The sequence below is a fragment of the Nicotiana sylvestris genome, chromosome 11, assembly GCF_000393655.2.
Source record: "Nicotiana sylvestris chromosome 11, ASM39365v2, whole genome shotgun sequence".
Lineage (NCBI taxonomy): Eukaryota > Viridiplantae > Streptophyta > Magnoliopsida > Solanales > Solanaceae > Nicotiana > Nicotiana sylvestris.
The window spans coordinates 147968088-147988849 of record NC_091067.1 but is presented as its reverse complement, the minus strand read 5'-3'; the positions used below and the strand labels follow the sequence as shown (position 1 = coordinate 147988849).

General features: G+C 36.5%; 2 protein-coding genes and 1 long non-coding RNA gene across 8 annotated transcripts; all 3 read left to right on the top strand.

Annotated features, from left to right (window-relative positions):
- The first annotated feature begins 1676 nt into the window (after positions 1-1676).
- LOC138881821 (uncharacterized) lies at positions 1677-6175 on the top strand. Its single transcript, XM_070162103.1, has 3 exons — positions 1677-2068; positions 2195-2639; positions 6116-6175. Exons 1-3 carry the CDS (start codon positions 1677-1679, stop codon positions 6173-6175), a joined length of 897 nt encoding a protein of 298 aa, XP_070018204.1.
- Positions 6176-8509: 2334 nt separating this feature from the next.
- LOC104241259 (uncharacterized) lies at positions 8510-11173 on the top strand. Of its 5 annotated transcripts, XR_011403943.1 has the most exons (4): positions 8510-8649; positions 9021-9796; positions 10261-10317; positions 10685-11173. It is a non-coding gene; the product is annotated as an uncharacterized lncRNA (long non-coding RNA). The 5 variants fall into 5 exon arrangements; XR_011403941.1 differs by lacking the exon at positions 10261-10317; XR_011403942.1 differs by lacking the exon at positions 10261-10317 and having other exon boundaries at positions 10383-11173.
- A 3729-nt stretch (positions 11174-14902) lies between these two features.
- On the top strand, positions 14903-19572 carry LOC104241258 (ACT domain-containing protein ACR9-like). 2 transcript variants are annotated; one of them, XM_009796188.2, is made up of 6 exons: positions 14903-15203; positions 16098-16304; positions 16382-16487; positions 17219-17567; positions 18671-18955; positions 19194-19572. In XM_009796188.2, exons 1-6 carry the CDS (start codon positions 15047-15049, stop codon positions 19338-19340), a joined length of 1251 nt encoding a protein of 416 aa, XP_009794490.1. In that variant the 5' UTR covers positions 14903-15046; the 3' UTR covers positions 19341-19572. The 2 variants fall into 2 exon arrangements, with proteins under 2 accessions (XP_009794490.1, XP_009794489.1); XM_009796187.2 differs by having other exon boundaries at positions 16086-16304.
- The last annotated feature ends 1190 nt before the right edge of the window (positions 19573-20762 follow it).

The window sequence follows — 20762 nt, the reverse complement described above, 5'->3', positions numbered from 1 at the left end:
CTTCCTTCTTCTGTCCGTTCGAGGACGAACAATTGTTTTAAAGGTGGAGAATGTGAGTGTTGCAATGAAATTCTATGTTCCGAGGCCTTAAAAACCTCCCTTAGTACCACATCGATTTGTGTGCACAGTTCGGGAGCGTAGCCGAAAAGCTTAAATGTGAAAATCTATGAATAGGTTTTGACTGTAAAATGAATAAATTTGACTTCGGTCAATATTTTGGGTAAACGGACCCAGACCCATGATTTGACAGTCCTGGAGGGTCCGTAGGAAAATATAGGACTTGGGCGTATGCCCGGAATCGATTCCGAGGTCCCAAGCCCGAGAAATAAATTTTTTAAAGAAAATTATTTTCTGTAATTGTTTAAAGAAATTTGCTTAGAACATGGTGGTATCGGGCCCGTATTTTGGTTCCGGTGCCCGGTATATGTCTTATATATGATTTAAGACATTTCTGTGGAATTTGGTGAAAAACGGATGTCATATGACGTGAATCAGACTTAAATCGCAAAATTGATGTTTAAAAAATTTTTGAGAAAATTTCATTGATCTCGAGATTTAATTTGATGTTCATGATGTTATTTTGATGATTTGATTACACGAATAAGTCCGTAGGATGTTTTTGAGGTTTTGTGTGCGCTTGGTTTGGAGTTCCGAGGGCTCGGGTGAGTTTCGGGTAGGTTCCGGAGTGTCTTAGGCTTAAAAACTAAGTTGTTGCAGGCTCAAAGAGGTGGAGGACCTCTGAACAGGACAGTGCAGTCCGCACGATATGGACTGCTGCCGTGGAGAGGCCTGTGCGGACGCACTAGTTTTGGTGCGGTTCGCGGTGAAGAGCAATTCACTGGTCCGACTTTGGAAGCATATAGCTTTTGATCTACAAGGTATTCTGAGATGATTCAAAAACGAAAGTTGTAAGCCTTCGTGTCTAGTTTCTAGAAAGGTAAAGAAATCATACTTTAGACATCTGTAGAGAAAGTTATGGCAAAAATACTAAGACTTGTCATTGCAAAACACAAGAAGCATGTGCGGTCGCAGTTGATTTTGTGCGGTCCGCACAGGGCATCCGAGGATAGTATATTTAGAAGGAATTTTCAGTTATTTTTTATTTTTTAAGACCCCAAAAACATGAGAGGCGATTTTTCAATCAATGATTTTCATGGGGGAAATTGAGCATTTTGGGTAAAACCTAGGTTTTTCAAAAATGGGGGATTTTTCAACTAGTGTACTTGTAGTCACTTGTTTCCTTCTAGTTGGATTCGTTGTTCGTTGTGCACTAGTGAGTCTTCTTGAGATTTGTCGTAGTCTTAGTGGCTGCAATCTGGGATGATAGATTAAGGGCATGTCCTCGGGTGGGGCAGAGAGTGGGGCCGGGGTCAGGGTATGGGACGGGAGGTAGGGGAGGTAGAGGGGGCAAGGGAGCCTATAAGTTGAGAATCGGGTCATGGAACATAGGTTCGCTAACGAGTAAGTCTATAGAGTTGGTGAAGATACTTCAGAAGAGGAAGATTAATATAGCGTGTGTCCAGGAGACTAGGTGGGTTGGATCGAGGGCGAAAAACTTGGATGGGTATAAGTTATGGTACTCTGGAGTCCTGAGGGGTAAGAATGGAGTGGGTATCCTGGTAGATAACCATCTTAGAGAGTCGGTGGTAGAGGTCAGACGGGTGAATGATAGACTAATGACTATTAAATTGGTGGTGGATGAGTGTACTTTAAATGTCGTTAGCGCGTACGCACCGCAAGTAGGCTTGGATGTGGAGATTAAAAGGCATTTTTGGGAGGGGTTGGATGACATCGTTCGTAGTATTCCTCCTTTGGAGAGGTTATTCATAGGAGGAGATTTCAATGGTCATATTGGGTCATCTGCAGTTGGTTATACTGAGGTGCATGGCGGCTTTGGTGTCGGGGAGCGAAACGGAGGGGGCACTTCGTTGTTGGACTTTGCCAAGGCATTCGATCTAGTGATTGCGAACTCAAGTTTTTCGAAGCGGGATGAACATTTGGTCACTTACAAAAGTTCGATGGCGAAGACTCAGATTGACTATCTCCTCCTCAGGAGATGCGATAGAAGGTTGTGCGAGGATTGCAAAGTTATCCCAGGTGAGACCCTAGCAACGCAACATAGGCTTTTTGTGATGGACATTGGTATTAGGATAAGGAGGAAGAAGAGGTCAGTACGAGGCTGTCCGAGGATTAGGTGGGGTGCTTTGACTAAGGATAAAGCTCAGGAGTTGGAAGGAAGATTATCGGCAATAGGAGCTTGGAGAAGTAGTGGGGACACAAACACTATGTGGTCGACGACGGCTGATTGTATAAGGAAGGCAGCGAGAGAGGTGTTAGGGATATCTTCAGGATGCACCGGTCGGCACAAAGGAGACTGGTGGTGGAATGCAGTTGTCCAAGATAAAGTGGAAGCGAAGAAGGCAGCATACCTGCGGTTCGTAGGGAGCTCTGGAGAGGAGGAGAAGAGAGCGAACAGTGAGAGATATAAGGTAGCTAGGAAGGAGGCGAAGATGGCAGTAATGGAGGCTAAGACAGCATCTTTTGCTCGTCTGTATGAGGAACTAGGGAACAAAGGAGGGGAGAAGAAGTTATTCCAACTTGCTAACGTGAGAGAGAGGAAGGCTCGGGATCTGGACCAAGTGAGGTGCATAAAAGATGATGACGGCAAAGTTTTGATGGGGGATGACCAGATTAAGAGGAGATGGCAGAGCTACTTTCATAAACTTCTAAATGAAGAAGGGGATCAGGATATTGTGCTAGGTGAATTGAGGAATGCCAACAGCCCCCATGAATTAAGTTATTGTAGGGATATTGAGGTCGACGAGGTCATGCAGGCAATGCGTAAGATGATGAGGGGCAGAGCTATCGGGCCAGACGAAATCCTGGTTGAACTTTGGAAGTGTATGGGTAGAGCAGGCTTGGAATGACTTACTGGGTTGTTTAATGCTATATTCAAGACTAATAAGATGCCTGAAGAGTGGAGGTAGAGTACGATGGTTCCGCTGTATGAGAACAAAGGCGATGTGCAGAGTTGTAACAACTATAGGGGTATCAAATTACTGAGTCATACCATGAAAGTCTGGGAGAGAGTGGTAGAAATGAGAGTGCGAAGGATGGTGTCGATTTCAGATAACCAGTACGGGTTCATGTCGGGGCGATCTACCACAGAAGCTATCCACCTTATTAGGAGGAGGATGGAACAATATAGGGATAAGATGAAGGATCTCCACATGGTGTTTATCGATCTAGAGAAAGCGTACGACATGGTTCCTAGGGAGGTCCTATGGAGATGCCTAGAGGTTAAAGGGGTCCCGATTCACTACATTAGGGCGATTAAAGACATGTATGATGGATCTAAGACTTAGGTTAGGACAGTAGGAGGCGACTCCGACCATTTTTCGATTGTTACGGGGTTGCACCAAGGGTCTGCGTTCAGCCCTTTCCTATTTGCCCTGGTGATGGATGCCATAACGCATCATATTCAAGGGGATGTGCCATGGTGCATACTATTTGCGAATGACATAGTCCTAATTGACGAAACACGACACGGAGTCAACAAGAGGCTAGAGGTTTGGAGACATGCCCTTGAGTCTAAAGGTTTCAGGCTGAGCAGAACGAAGACGGAATACCTCGAGTGCAAATTTGGGGCCGAGCCGACGGAAGCAGGAGTGGAAGTGAGGCTCGACTCGCAAGTCATCCCTAAGAGGGGTAGTTTCAAGTACCTTAGGTCAGTTATTCAGGGGACCGGGGAGATCGATGAGGATGTCACACATCGTATAGGGGTGGGGTGGATGAAGTGGAGGTTAGCAACGGGAGTCTTGTGTGACAAGAAAGTGCCACCGTTACTAAAAGGTAAGTTTTATAGAGCAGTGGTTAGGCCTGCTATGTTGTATGGGACCGAGTGTTGGCCAGTTAAAAATTCACACATCCAGAAGATGAAAGTAGCAGAGATAAGGATGCTGAGGTGGATGTGCGGTCATACAAGGATGGACAAGATTAGGAATGAAGATATTCGAGAGAAGGTGGGCGTGGCCCCCTTGGAGGACAAGATGCGGGAAGCAAGACTCAGATGGTTCGGGCACATTCAGAGGAGGAGCACTGATGCACCAGTGAGGAGGTGTGAGTGACTGGCGGTGGTGGGCACGAGGAGAGGTAGAGGGAGGCTTAAGAAGTATTGGGGGGAGGTGATCAGGCAGGACATTGCACGACTTAGGATTTCTGAGGACATGACCCTTGACAGGGAATTATGGAGGTCGAGCATTAAGGTTGTAGGTTAGAGGGTAGTTTGTGAATACTAATACAGCGCACTAGAGTGAGACTAACCATTTAGGAGTTAGTCTTAGGATGCTACTGATCATCTACTGATGCAGCGCTATATCTATTGGATATTAGTATACCTTACATCCTTTTCTCCATCATTTTCGTATTTCCTATATTTCTTATATTGTTGTTATTTTTATTTTATGTTATGTATTATATGTTTTATTATAAGCCTATTGATAGTATTAATATATTGTCTCTTGTTGCTCTCTTGAGCCGAGGGTCTCCTGGAAAAAGCCTCTCTGCCCCTCGGGGTAGGGGTAAGGTCTGCGTACATATTACCCTCCCCAGACCCCACTTGTGGGATTATACTGGGATGTTGTTGTTGTTGTTGTTGGGGATTTGGACCTCGATTTGAGGTCCGATTTCAAAACAAATTACATATTTGAACTTGTGGGGGAATGAGTAATCGGGTTTTGGTTCGAACCTCGAGTTTTGACCACGTGGCCCAGGGGCGATTTTGACTTTTTGGGTAAAACTTTGGAAAACTCATTTTCATGCATTCAAATTGATTCATTTAGTGTTTATTGATGTAATTAAATAACTTGTGGCTAGATACGAGCGAATTGGCGGAGGAATCAAGGGGTAAAGCTATAATTGAAATTTGAGTTGTGTTCGAGGCATCGAGGTAAGTGTTCGGTCTAACCTTAGCTTGAGGGATTAGGAGTTGAGTCATATTTGTTAATTGCTTCTTGTTGAGTACGACGTATAGACATGTTGACGGGTATCTATACGTTGGAGTCGATCATGACTGTGAATCTTAAATTGATAGTTGTTGTCTTCTTAAATGTTACTATGGATGCTTTAATTGATGATTCTCGATATTGAGCAAAGATTTAGTTTATTCTCGTGAATTTTATTTATGATTGAGTATTGGTATTAATTTAGCTGAGTAGAAGTTGAGTTAGGATTGGTTATAACTGATTCTCCCTTGCCCGGATGATTGTTTTGATATTGTTGCTCCATTGCCGGGAGGTTATTATATTGCTTTTGTTCCCTTGCCGGGATTCCTTGTGATTTTGTGTTGGATTGTAAATGGGAGCGGGTGGTATGCCTACCACGAGATTTAATGAAATGGGAGCGGGTGGTACGCCTACCACGAGATATGATAAAATGGGAGCGGGTGGTACGCCTACCACAAGATATGATGAAATGGGAGCGGGTGGTACGCCTACCACAAGATAAGATGAAATGGAGCGAGTGGTACGCCTTCCACGAGGTTTGATGAAATAGGAGCGGGTGGTACGCCTACCACGAGATTTAATAAAATGGGAGCGGGTGGTACGCCTACCACAAGATATGAGAAATGGGATCGGGTTGCACGCCTGCAACAAGATGTAAACTGAAAGTGAAATTTACCTTTATTTTCCTTATCCTTGTTAGAAGTTAAATTTTGGTTTCCTTATAATTTTATTGAGATTCTGCCTTATCTGTTATTCCCCGAAGCATGTTTTCCCTCCCCAGTTTTAATTGTTTGTTTCCGTCTATCTTTCCGCTGTATATATATACATAATTGCACAGGTTTATCTGGAGTCTGGTCCTAGCCTCGTCACTACCTCACCGGAGTTAGGCCAGACACTTACCAGCACATGGGGTCGATTGTGCTGATGCTACACTCTGCACTTATATGCAGATACAGGAGCAGCGCTTGGTCAGCAGCGGTAGGGGAGCCAGTCTTCAGTCCACCGAGACACCGAGCTAGCCCTGCAGGCGTCCGCAGGCCCGATGTCTCTTCTATCCATTTAGATGTTCTGTTTTCTTTTGTATCCGAGACAGACTATATTTCCTTTTTCAGACACTTGTATGTAGCATTCCTAGACAGTCCGTGAATGTTGAGACACCAGTTTCTGGGTAGAGATATATGTTAGATTTTTATTCGTATCGGTTTTGGTATAATATTTATCTAAGTCTTCCGCTTAAATTTCATCTTTCGTCATTATTTAAATGTTGATTGCCTGCTAATTTAATTGGTTAAAAAGGGTAAAATAAAAGAGGTTGACTTTTCCGCATTTCGTGGCTTGCCTAGCTTCTGTGAGTAGGCGTCATCACGACTCCTGATGGTGAAAAATCCGGGTCGTGACAAAGTATAAGAAATAATTGTTTAGATAATTAAAAGAGTTGAAGTGCATCAATGGAATTAATTCATGGCAGACGCATACACGACACGAGCCAAACCCATTGAAGATGAAGAAGAGTCTGCCATTTGTTCTTCTCCCCAACACATGAAAGAGATAGAAGAAAGGGTAACACAGTCTTTTCATATTAACTAATCTTAGGGTACGCGCGTTGCGCGTGTATCCCATATTATTGCATACAGAACTTTAAGAAGCTAACATCACTAACATTATGAAATATTCTTTATAAACTAAAAAGAAATACAAAAGATAAAAGTGCAAGTGCAAGTGCCTAAAAATTATATAAATTGACATGTCCTATTTAGCTAACTCAGTAAATAAAAAAATATTGTCCTACGATTATTATTGGAATTATCATTAAACTTGGATTAGAAGAACCTTGTCAAAGCATACTGTCAGAGGCGGATCCACAAAAACTAAATTAGAACGGATTTTAATTTGATGGGTGTAATCTAGGTATATATATAAAATTGCATATAGTTCAAATAGATAAAAAAAGAATTATTAAAAAATAAAGACTCCTAATCCATAAATTAGTTCAAAAGGCTCGTTTTCACCTAATATAGTTTATAAAAAAGTAGTTCTAAAAAGTTAGCACTGAAACTTTTCTAACTTTCCTACCTCAAAACTTTATTAACTAAAGAAAACAAAAACCAAAACTTTTAGGTAAAATTTTGTTAACTAAAGAAAAAACCCTCCTAAACCTAAAAGGAGAACTCAAAAAAAGAAACTTTTTAGGCAGAATTTTATTAACTAAAGAAACCTCCTATGAAACCTAAAAGAAGAAATTTAGTTCCTAAATACAAATGGCGTTGAATAAAAACTTTTTCTAGTTTATAAAAATTAGGATAATAATTAATTGACTATTCCTATATAGTAAGAAATTAATTAAATGACTATTTCTAAATAGTATGAGATTAATTAAATGATTATTTCTAAATATTAGAAAAATAATAAAATGATTATTTTGTCCAGTGTGAACTCAATTTTTAAAGGATAAAAAAGACAACGACATTTTGTTAAAGACATTCGTGCTTTTAATATATTAATAATTCTAACTTTTGTGAAGTTTGTGAATTTTAATTTAAGAAGAAGAAGAAGAAGAATCTAGTATTATTTATTTGATTATTCCAAATAGATATGTTACATGAAGGTGTGAGACACAAAATGGAATAGATTATAATTTTTGTGAAAAACAATAATAACACTATAGATGTAGGCTTATTTTGTTCTCCAATGAGATAGGTGACATTGTCTTTGAGAGAAAGTGCATATAATCGACAACAAAAATTAAATCACCTCAAAAAAGACATCATATTCTCTGCGTGTGGCAACGCTTAAAAAAGTCTACTATTAAAAAATGTAATAATATCATAACAAGATGGATAAATAATACGAGTAAAGTAAGAAGCATGCTAGATCTCATATTTTGTTCTTGATTGAAATAGATGCTTGGAGTAATTTTTGAGAGAGAATTCATATTATATAATATAAAAAAATTACCTGTTGAAAAACCGATATTCCAACTATAGCTAAGGTAGTTCAAACTAAACGTGATCCGTCATTATAGAAGAAAAAAGTAGTCCAACATGTTCTTATCCATCTTAGATTGGTATGGTCGTATCTATGAAGATTTAATCCTAAATAGATGATAACTCCTCGAATGCCATGAAACTTTAGTTGTAAGTATAGTCTACAAGTATATTATATTTAAAATCCTAAATATTAGGTCTTTTTACATAGTACAAGTAAGGAAAGTTTTAATAACTAATTGATCAAAAAGTCCTAAATATTAGAAATATAATTAAATTACAAATTTGACCAATATAAAATCTACTTTTAAAGGGTAAAAAAGGCGAACGATATTTCGCTAAGGGGCTTCATGCTTTTAATATAATATAGATATAGATATAAATATAGATTTTAATAGACTAATAGTTATTATTACTAAGCATTAAAAATGCTGGATAAAAAGTAAATACCACTTTAAAAAATGGCTACCCCACACGATTTTTACTCATTCGGCTTTAAAAATTTATAATGGGCTGGGATGGGTCAAAATAAAAGGCTTTAGTCTAGGTTTTCAGCTCCATAGTCCAAATACGCAGTCTCCGTTGGCCAGGGAATTTTCTTCCCAAAGCCATCATTGATTCATCGAGAGAAATCATTGCCTGAGGAGGATCAACAGGAAACAGTAAGTGTTTTATTTATTTACTTATTTGGGATAACTTCTTTTTTTTTCAATTTAGAATATAATCAGATTTGATCCTTTGAAAATTCTTTAAGATCTGCGGTATTCTTTGTACTTCAATAGAATTTCAAGATATTCTGTTTGCAAGTCAATTATTCCTATTTAGAAGATCAGCAAAACGTCAATCCACATGTTTTACTCTGCAAATACATAAGGGCAGCCTCGTGCACAAATCATGTGCAGGGCCTACTTTGGAAATGCATATTTAAATAATTAAATCGTGGTTCAGGGAAATTTTCAACTCTAGATGTATCATTTGTGAAGGGAACAATACAGAATTAGCACTTATCATTGCAACCCTTATTCAAATGTAGATATTAATTTCCGGAGACGGAAGACAAGATGCCATCGGCAGTGTTCTTGTTGTGGCTGCAAAGTTTGGATAAGGCTAAGAATGGCCTCCACTAAACGAGCTTGCTGAGCTTGAAATGCTAAAATCTAAGGGCCTCAACATGATGTCCAACCAATATGTTAATTTCAATAGAGATTGATGAAGCTGAGTTGACTTTTAAAAAATTGGAAATATTTATGCAGATGTGGACGAGGGAAAAGTGTTGTGATCGCATGAGTTTATTTGATAATGATTTGAGGGAATTCCTTGTTTTGCGGGAGCAACAGTCGTCCAATTTACGTCCCAAATGTTTCTAATATCAACTTCAACTCAGACAAATATGTGATTTGATTTGTCTGCATTGAATCATTATTAAATTTACATCTTTATCTGAGTTGATAAGATGATCCCTAAGACATGTATACTCCATGAAAGATTTCTCAAGATGGTCTCCATTGCATCGGTGGCTTCAAAACAAGGGATTTTCATCAGTTCATTTTGTAACTTGATATTGAATGACTTGTGTTGAGAACGACAGTTTTCTTTTTCCAAATTTGTATTAATATTTGATTTTTGAGAAGTTAACTCCAGCTCCATCAAGCTCTCTTGCACTTTGAACGTGAAGATATGTTGAGTTCCTTAGTTTTTGTCATCTCTTTTGATGTAAACATTTGCAAACGATTACTTACTCGCAACAGGCTATCTGTGCTCACCATCACATGAGAAAGCTCAGCTCACCAACTGACTCGTCAATATAAGGTACCTGTCATAATTGCTGACTTTTCAGCTTTTACTTCTTAATTAGTTATTCTTTTTAATTCTTGTTGATCTCAAAAAGGGGGAGGATGGTAACAGTTTATTACAATTAAATGAAGAAGCTAAAAAGAAGAATGACAAAGAATTCCTCCATTAATAGAAGTATTGTGGAAAAGCTGACTATATTGCTTTCAGTGGCTGGTGAACCTTTCAAAACTGGCAAATTACTTTTATCTTATTGTTGAATGCAATACTAAAAAATGTACAAGTGACTACAGAAACAGTAACACAAGCTATAAAAGAGGAGAGGTTTCCCTTGCCGGTATATAATGGTATTGAGATTCTTTTATTTAGTAATGTATTCTTTGTTAACTTGTGCTCTCAAGTTATGCTGTCTTTGCTAAAAGTAACACTTAATTCCCTTTTAACTGTTGGTTGAAAACTGAACCTAATACAACTTGATTCAGGGGCTATGATGCCATAAAAGTTATCCAAATCTTTCTGCTGTGTACTTGACATCAAAGGTATATTGATCACATAGGGCTTACATTACTCCCTTGAATTTCTGATTTTTTTGTTCTGTACATAGTGATATAATTCATCAATGAGCATGAAAAGGATACAATCAAACATCTGATTACTGCTACGTTATCATGCCAAAAGAGTTTCATTCACATGGATTGATACAAGTCACTGAGGATCCAAAAGATGATCTGGTATTAATTGATAGAATGGCTCTAAGTTGGAAGATCTGCATAAGATATTTTGGCTAACCCATATTGTCTATACGTTTTTTCAATATATTTTGCATATATTGTTGATGAAATTTGTGCCATTGTGTATATTTGTTACGCCAGATTTTAATGTTCTATGTTTTGTTCATACTGAAAGACAATTATCTTCAAGAAAGACGATTACTATGAGGCAAGCCAAAGGAAATAAAAAATGAACTGCAGTAGGTCCAGCGTGATGTTGATCCTGAAGGCTATTTGGTGTGTTGAATCTTGGTTCTTTCAAAACATTTTTATGTCTACCTAATCAACTTTGGTAATCTAATAGGATGTTTACCTAATCAAGTTTAGTAGTCTATTAGTATGAAGGCTCTTCCTTGTTGCTGGTTCGTTCGATTGGAACTGAATTTCAGAAAGCTCGATGTTTGCATAATGACGTCGACCGTTGGGCCAATTCCAACACATTGAACAGTGAACATAAGCCATATTTGCCGCACGGGCTCAGGGCGGCTGAATCACAATAGTGGCCTAAAGCTAAAACTATTTATGAGGCCTTCAACTTTTTCTGATGAGATTTCATATATATTTTATCTGATATGCATTTTTCTTGCTTTTTGGGTCAAAAGTTGAATTATAATCAAACTTTTTTATAATAATAATTTATTAATTGATAGTAAGGTTTATCCTTTTATATTTATTTTTTCTTTTTCTCCTTTTTGGATTCATTATCATTTAACTCAAATAAGGACATGTTCATTTTAAAAAGACAGTCTATATTTTTTTAATTTAGTATTTTATTGTTTGTTAAAAGTTTGCCAATAACACATTTGTGGTAATTATATCGAAGTTTCAATTTTTTAATTTTATTTTTGAGTTTTGAGATGCACGTGATTCAGTTTTTCTTGTTTTCACATATTTAAATTCTACTTTAGTATATACCAAAAGAGTAATATATACCTATGAAATAGACATAGAAAATAAAAAATATCACATTAAAAAGACAATAAAAGTTATAATAATAAAATCTGATTCTAGGAGTTGATAACTTGATAATTGATAACAAAATAAGTTAATTTTACTTTGTTTACTTTGATATGCTTGAGAACTTTCAAAAGAACGAAATAGAAATGCAGTTCAAGTTATTCAACGTGCTTTAATTTTTCTGTTTGACAAATATGTAGCGCATATATGAAAAGAAGAGAAAAAGCATAATTAAAAAGAGAATTAGGAAAACATGACCTTAAAAATGAAAACGAAATGTAATATCCGTATCTCCTTTTAGACCTTGTCCTTTTTGGCCACTTCTTTCCTTTCTTATAAAAGTTTTGTACTCTTTTCACTACCAAATCCAATATTTTCTGTTAAAAGATTAAGCTAAAAAATTAATTACTGGAGTACTAATTTTTTGGGGCCCCAAGAGCTTGGATACCTAAAGCAAATGCTTTATTTGCTTGGCCCTTCAGCCGCCCCTGCACGGGTTAGTCAATTTTCGAACTGATCATTGAAAATAGCCAGCATTTGCAAAGTTATTGAAAAATAATCATTATGTTGCTGAAATACAGAAAGTTCCAGTATAATATACTGGAGATTGGAGTACATGTGTATGAGCTTTCATGCTGGATCGGTATATTATACTGGAAGTCCAGTATATTATACTAGAATTCCAGTATATTATGCTGGAGTATTTTTCGGAATTTGAACGATGTTTTTGTTCAGATTTATCTTTACATGAAAATGACTAAATTTCGATTACTTTTGAAATTGTGGCTATTTTTGAATGACCACTTGTAAATCTGGCTATTTTTGAATTTCTCCCATATTTTGCCCTAGGGGTGGAAATTTGAACCCAAACTTATTTAATCCGCCTAACTCCCTCTAGGATTTGGCAGGTAATTGACACGCCCAAATTCATTTGTTGAATTCAACCTATTTTGGCCCGGTCCGTTTCAGTCCATCTAAAATTGAGTTGATTTTTAATACAAATTGATCCATGAGTAACTATTATGAACCTTGTCCCATGTTTAGCACGGGCTAGCTTCCAACTAGTATATACCATAAAAGAACAATTTGATCGCATTCGAGTTTCTATTAGAACATGTAATCAGCAGTAATTAGTAGAGTTTCAAGACATATACTGCTAAGCTCTTTCTATTTTTGGGAAACAGAATCTCCAATGTAGTTCATGAAACAGGAGCTAGAGAGATAAAAAAGATGTCCTACAATTTATGGGTAGAAGACTTGTAGAGCCCGTTTGGATTGGTTTAAAAAGTGTTTTTTAAGCACGAGTGTTTAAAAATATTTTTAAATGTTGTAGCTGATTTTATAAATAAGCAGTTCACCAAAAATACTTTTTAAAAAGTATTTTTTACTTTTAAAAAAAATATTTTAATAAATTAATTTTAAAAGCTTGTCCAAACAAGCTACATATAAGTTCACAACCCACCTATCATCAGGATTATATTTTCTATGGAAAAGGTCTAAATATGCCCTTGTACTATATGAAATTGAGCACATTTACCCTTCGTTAATACTTTAGCTCATATATGCCCTTACCATCACATAGTTGGTCCATATATGCCCTTTTTAAAACGGAATTCACCCAAACTAATTAGCTTTTTCGTTAATTGTACTAAAATGTATTACAAATACTATTTTTTTATTAGTACCTTTTTTTCTTTACTATTCTCTTTTTTTCCTTTTTCTTTCTCCCATATTCGAGTTCCTCCATTGTTGATGCCTTCTCCATTTTCGTGACCAATTTCACTTGACAAAACTCAAGAATTTCTGCTAATTTTACTATCACAAACCTCACATGGTTGGAACAAAACCTTCAAAATCTGAATAACCATATCCTACCTTCACCAAATTAACACCGCCGAAAAAATTTCTCCGACAATTTTCATCTCCTTCTTTTCAGAAGAACCAGGGCCTTCTCGCTAGGAACTTTTGGTGGTGTAGGTTTGATTTTTAGGAATAAAATCTCGTGAAATTGGTGAAAAAAATGGAGAAGACATCAGCAATGGAGGAAATCGGATATGGGAGAAAGAAAAAGGAAAAGGAAAAAAAGAGAAGAAAAGAAAAAGAAGAAAGAAAAGAGAAAGGTAAAGGGAAAAAAGTGCTAATAAAAAGGAAATAGCGTTTGTAATACACGTTAATACAATTAAAGAACGAGCTAATTAGTTTGGGTGGATTCCGTTTCGAAAAGGGCATATATGGATCAACTATGAGACTGCAAGGACATATATGAACTATATGACAATAAAGGCATATATAGGCTAACGTATTAATGAAGGATAAATGCATTCAATTTCATATAATACAAGGATATATTTAGACTTTTTCCGTATTTTCTTCACTTTTCTAAAAGCATTGGATAAGATACTGTAGCCAATAATTAGCACATATCCAAAAAAGGACACACGTAACAACCAAAGAAGACAGCTCTTTCTGTCTCTCTCTTAACAACTAACGTGTATTTTACCGACAAATAAAACCACCTCATATTTTTTTTGGGTTATTTTCACTTTATATATAAAACTGTTACAACGACATATATGTAAGAATTTTACGATCTACACCTTGAATTACAAACAATTCAGTGTAAATCCTGCCATAATATTAGGGTCATGAAACTAGATTATTTTTTCAGTATACGCATAAAAATGTCATATTTAAAATAACATAACAGATTAATCATATTTTCCTGATCGTGAAAACGACAATTATTTTCCCTCCCTTTTCCTTTCTTACATTTAAATTACGTAAACAGATTTGTTCTTTTAGTTTCTTAAAGGCAGAGAGCGAGTATCAACTATTCTGAAAATTCTTTTATTTACAACTTTTTCATTAAAAAAAAAAAAAAATGAAAGCCAACTAACGTAGAGAAAGGACCAGTTATTCTTGAGCTCTTTAATCCTACTTTCCATCTATTTATTTTATTAGCAAATCAACTTCTCAAGTTTTGACCGATACACTTTTAACCCATACTTTTATGAAACACAATTCAGGGCTCGTTTGGCCTTTTTTTTTAAAACTTTTTAAGGAAATCTTTTACTTTTTTCAGAATCATTATTTGACCATGAAAAATTCAAATTTCACTTGAAAAGATGAATTTTAGATTTTTTCGAAAATTTAAAAAAATTTAAAAAGTTATTTTCCAAAATTTTCATGTCAATCGCTCACAAAAATTCAAATAACAGTTCCAAATTTTTATTCATCTCCAACCACAACCCTAATTTTCAAATACTATTTTTACGTTTAATTTTTTTTTTTTTGCTTCGCTTTTTTTTGGAGTTTCACAATTATTATGTCTGAACGCCCACTTTAAAATTAGGATTTTTATATATATATATAAAGTAGTCCCGTTTTATCTCGAAACAATAGAATACCTGCTAAAATAACCAGAAAACCTGCTTCACCCGAAAATTGCTAATCATTGAACGTTCCAGTATTGTTTTCTGCAAATTCTGAAAACTAGCCAAGGTGGCCATTTACTTTTTTCTTTTCCGGTTAAAATTCCGGCATGGGATTGCCGACAGACGACGCCGTAGTGATTCAGAAAGGGAAGAAGCCTGGTGAACCTGAGTATGTAATTACAGTGAATTGTCCGGATAAAACCGGCCTCGGCTGTGATATTTGCAATACTATTCTCGATTTTGGTCTCTACATTATCAAAGGAGGTAATCTACTAATCTTATATTTTATATATATATATCCCAGCTTCACGTTTTCTCCACATGCTTCTAGCTGCGATCTTATAGATTATTTACTTCTATTTTGTTTAATATTTCGTCTGATTAGGGTTTTGGATGTTACATATAAGTTGCTTGTTGCGGGATTATTCCAAGTTTCAATTTGTTTTTAATGATTTTAACAGTCTACCCGTATTTTCATGTTAAGGGAAGCTTTGTTTCCTATTTCTGTTTTGAAATTATATATCTCAATTGCCAGCATTTATGCATGCTTTGTCTAGTTTTTTGGTGACACTTTTAGGCACATATGTATGTAGTGATATCTATATTGTAATGGATATTGCAAATGTTTGCCTACTGTCTCGGCTCGGCCTATATATGTATGTAGAAAATATAAAGAAAACTTAAGAAGTATGTATATGTATTAAGGGCATGCAGGCACGATGTTTAAATCATGGATTCACCATGAAGTTATACTACCATATTGGTTTTCACGCTTTTGTTGAGGTGAATGAACATCGAGTTGTACAATTTTAGCTATCGGACTTTGCTTCTCCTGTTCTCTTAAAACTATAGTCATGTACTAATGGCAGTGGCAGAACTAGGAATTTGAGTGAGGGGATTCAATAAAATGTAAAAATGTCACACCTAAAATATGAACCTATGTCAAGGGGATTCAATATTTTATATATGTGAAAAAAAATATTTTACCCTTCCCGCACAGTGCAAGATTCCGGCGAAGGGAATTTAATTGAATCCCCTACACCAAAGGTTGCCATTGACTAATTGTTGGCACTTTAGCTCCCTTGATTTATTTAGTTTTCCTTTTCTCTTCATCTTTAGTTAGTGCTCAAAGTTTCTATGAATCAGATGTTTCAACAGATGGGATATGGTGCTATGTGATATTATGGGTGGTTCCTCATGCTTCCTCACCTATGGTAAGGTGGGCGAATTTGAAGGAGCGCCTTCTATCAGTATGCCCGTCATGTTCTGTTTCATTCTATTTGAACCAAACATCTCCGCCTGCCACTTCTTCTCCTGCATACCTGCTGACATTTTGCAGCCGCGACCGAAGAGGATTATTGCATGGTAAAATAAATTTCTTGTTGGTCCTAATTTTCGACTAATGTTTTTTCTTTTCTGATTTAATTGCATGATTTTGCTAGATGTTACCCAAGTTCTCTGTGAGCTTGAGCTTACCATCCAAAGGGTAAAGGTGACAACAACTCCAGATGGTCGTGTGCTGGACCTTTTCTTCATAACAGACAACTTGTAAGGAAATCTCTTCCCCATTTTGGTCAAAGAATATCGAGTTGTAGAGTTGTAATGGACCTGTCGTTGTTCTTGTTGTGATCTCTTAAACAGTCTGATACAGAACTTGGGTTAAATGCATGGCGGAGCGGGACAGTGGGGTCTGAATGAAAAAAGAGAATCTGGTTTAAGTGAATTAACTATTAACACGTCTTAAATAGGAATTACCCTGTTTTGTAAACTTTTTGTGTCTTTCCGCTGCAGTGTCTTGGGGCTTACATGATGCTTCTTCGTTTTAGACTCTCACTAATTTATTATGTAGGTCTTATTGGATTTAAAAGGAAAAAAACTAGGTATTCTCGTATTTGCTCCATTGGTGTTGCTTTATTTGTATCAAACTGACTTTTAAGAATGTTAATAAGCATGCATGATATATCCCTGTTCAGAAGACAAATAACATCCATTTCTGATACGTAAGGTCCTGTTTTCATCCATACTTTATATTGGACTAACAAAAATATAATCTGCAGATGATGTTTTCATTTACCTTTTCCTGCCTTAAATCTTATAATTGCATTCCCTTTTGTCTATAACCAATTATATTATTATTAAGAGAGGTTAATGATGGAAAAAGAAATATTTTTGAGATATTGTAATATAGATCTTTCAGCACAAAACTTCTGCTTTTCTACTGTGTTAATTAAAGATCTTATAGCTATCGATGATATCTCTTCACTAATATTCATGTTCAGGGAGCTCTTACACACAAAAGAGAGGCAAGATGAGATGTACAAGCAGTTGCATGCTGTTCTGGGCCAATCATTTAGTTGTGAGCTTCAGTTAGCAGGCCCACAGTATGACAACGTGCAATGTGTCTCTTCTCTTTCTCCATCAGTTGCTGAGGAACTATTTAGGTGTGAACTATCAGATAATGAATTTCACACACAGGCTCTTAGCCCAGATATGATTAATTTGAAGAGGGCTAGTGTGACAATAGATAATTCGATGAGCCCCGCGCATACATTACTTCAGATTGGTTGTGTTGATCACAAGGGTTTTCTTTATGACATTATGCGCACATTGAAAGACTGCAATATTCTGGTACTGACTATTATATTAAAAATTATATATCCCTTACTTTTCCCGTTTCATTTTTGTTGTTTATAGTTGTGAGAGTATCCTGTTATTGTCTGTATTGACCTGAATTGGGTTCCTCCCTGACTTCAATGAGTTTGAAGTCAGTAATTGCATTATTTTCTACCACAACAACTATTATGCCTCAATCCTGAGTGGGTCGACTATGTGAATCCTCATTATCCATGTCTAAAAGATTAGTTACTTTAGCCCTAGAAGTTCTGCACTGGCATATAAATCTTTAACAAGACCAAAGGACTCCTAGCAAACATAGGACCAAAAGTACTAGAATTTTCTATGCTATAGAGAAAATTAGGTACGCAAGTTCAGTGATATTGTCAAGTTGTCTTTGGTCTCCACTTTGATGAAATGGTAAACATTATGCCTATGCAGAAGCATCCTCAATAGTCTTATTTTGTCTCCTGATCCAGTGCTAGGTCCTGTTCTTTTCCGCCAAATATCTTTCATCTCCTATTCTTTAACCTCACACGTAAAATGACACTGCCTCTCTAAAATGCCGTTCCTACTTTCCTGTATGGTGTGTTCTAAATGTTATCCACTTTCTTTAAACTGAAAATTTTAATATATTTAAATACTGAAGTTTCATGGTCCCGCTTCTAGTCTTCTCAGTACAACTTTATCTTTTCTTCTGCTCTTCCAAAACACAGAGATTCACATGTTTTTCATGAAAAGAAAATATGTCAAACTAAAAGTGGACAGCCGAAATGGGACATAAGGAATAATGTATTCTTGGTAGGTAATCATTATTGTAAGTTTCTGTCTTCTGCTGTGGAAACTGAATGCTTGTTTAGCTATCAAACAAAGGAAGAAGATGATTCTTCCCGGCGTTCTCGTTACTGTTTTAATGATATCTAAAGCAAAACCTTGTTCTGTAACAGTTGCGGAATATTTCAAAAGTTTGTTGTTCATAGATGAGATTTTTTTTTCCAAATCCACTACTTTCATCTCGGTTCATATTTCTACTGGTCATTGGATTATATGACACTGAAATAATGAATTAGAAAAGCATGCTGGTTAATCTGATAGTTGATTTTTCCTTTTGTGTTTAGATTGCTTATGGTCGATTTTCACCAGTTAATAAGGGTCAGAGGGAATTAGACCTTTTTATTCGGCAGAAGGATGGGAAAAAGATTGTGGATCCAGATAAACAAGATGTTCTTTGTTCCCGCTTAAAACTGGAAATGCTTCATCCTCTACGTGTAATCATCACAAATCGTGGGCCAGATACTGAACTTTTGGTTGCTAATCCTGTGGAGCTATCTGGAAAGGGCAGACCAAGTGTCTTCTATGACGTTACACTGGCAATGAAGACCCTAGGGATCTGCATCTTCTCGGTAAGTATCTAGTGGTGAAGGAATGTTTCAAAGTGATGGATTGCATGTGTATGCTCCTTTGCTTAAAGCACGAAGTTCTAAAGAAAATTGAATGGAGGCATTATCTCTTTAAGCAACTAACCTCCCATTTATAGACCTGGTGATCATGCCCATGTTTTTAATTTTATTGCTCCAGTTGGTTCATTATATCACTTCATCCCTCTTCACACGGTGGATGACCTTTAATATCTTTTTGCAGGCGGAAATTGGAAGGCATTGTACAAGTGATCACGTGTGGGAGGTTTACAGATTCCTTCTAGAAGAAAATTATAGATTTGACATGTCATGTATGGTTGGTAGAAATCGGATTGTATACAAAGTCAGAAGAACGTTGATGGGTTGGTGAGCTCAATCACCAACTCTCTTATGGTCTTGCTCTGGAAGAATGTCTTATGAGTGGTGAGCTTATCCTTCATCTTATTGTGCTGCTCACCTTTTTAGGCATTTTGTATCTAAAATTGTGTGTCAAGCATCGATGATCCCTTTGTACAGTTCATTCGTAAATTATTGCCACATTTAGTTGAGCTTGTCTTTACAGTATGTGTTAGTTAAATCTACTTAAAGAAACTTAAACTCTTCCCTTTTTCTTTCATCTACCTCATTTTGCGTCGACATTTGTGAAATATATTTGTGCCTTGCTTCTTTGAAGTTCTGGTACATCTCTGAAAGGAATTCTGGATTTACAAATATCTTTGCAATGATAAGTAGACCTCATTCTATATCATGAGTTTCTGCCATGGTTATAGTGCTAATTATGCTTATCTCATTGACTCATTTTTCATTATTTTTGTTTTGCTTAATCACAAATCACGCATAAATCGTGTTTTTACCTTGTTTATATGCCAATGACCTTCTTCGTAGCCCCCACAGGCACCTCATTTCTACCTTGGAACTGTAAATTGTTGGTTTATTTCGTAGACAACCTTTTTACTTCTTTGCTACCTCCTTTCTTCTTTTGGCGGGTGTCTTTGTTAATCGAGTGTGCTGATAACAATTGTATAAGAATTAATTGTTGTGTTAAATCTGGAAGGTCTATGCAAAGTCTTGGAGAATGAATGGATTGTGCTTTAACAGGAAGATTTTTGGATCAAAACATGATACTAGCTTGTTAACCTTAGCAATATTGACTTGCCTGTTAGAATACCAACAGCTTTCTCTTCTATCAGAGTGCAAACTAGGCTGTTTAGCTTGGTTTTATAAAGATCTTGTTGCGATGAATCTCCTCTTTCTTCCTTTTTTTTCTTTTTTTTTTCTGTTGTATATAATTGATGCAGATTCCTCACAAGATAGGGGCAAGGTCTGCGTACGCACTACCCTCCTCAGACCCACAGTGTGGTATAATACTGAGTATGTTATTGTTGTTGTTGTTGTTGTTGTTGTATAATTGATGCAGATTAAAACACAGCCAATATGTTTGTGAAAGTTAGATCTGGCTAGTGGTTTTGTTGAGCTCCTTAGAGAAGTTTGACCGGTAGCTATGTTGCCAATGCATTTGAAAAGGTAGCCAAACTCTAATAACGGAGCCTAAAAGTGGCTACGCCAACTAATTTTTTCAATAATTGCCCTAGCTCGATATTTTCAAGTTAATGCCAATTTGCCAACCGGTTATAAATGTGAAGATTCTTTTTTGCATGATGGCCTTTGATCAATCCCAGTACTCATCTCAAAATGGCCATTAACACTTCTGTACCTGATAATGTGACCACTCGAACTCATAAACGCAACGTGGACTCAAGATACAATTAGACAAATGAAGGATATCATACAG

Coding starts and splice junctions, on each gene's coding strand:
- LOC104241258 (XM_009796187.2), top strand. CDS start 15,047: ATGGGATTGCCGACAGACGACGCCGTAGTGATTCAGAAAGGGAAGAAG. Junction 15,204..16,085: donor TCTCTACATTATCAAAGGAG/GTAATCTACTAA, acceptor TCTATGAATCAG/ATGTTTCAACAGATGGGATA. Junction 18,956..19,193: donor TAGGGATCTGCATCTTCTCG/GTAAGTATCTAG, acceptor ATCTTTTTGCAG/GCGGAAATTGGAAGGCATTG.
- LOC138881821 (XM_070162103.1), top strand. CDS start 1,677: ATGACTATTAAATTGGTGGTGGATGAGTGTACTTTAAATGTCGTTAGC. Junction 2,069..2,194: donor CTCAGGAGATGCGATAGAAG/GTTGTGCGAGGA, acceptor TCCGAGGATTAG/GTGGGGTGCTTTGACTAAGG. Junction 2,640..6,115: donor AGGCTCGGGATCTGGACCAA/GTGAGGTGCATA, acceptor TTCCTTTTTCAG/ACACTTGTATGTAGCATTCC.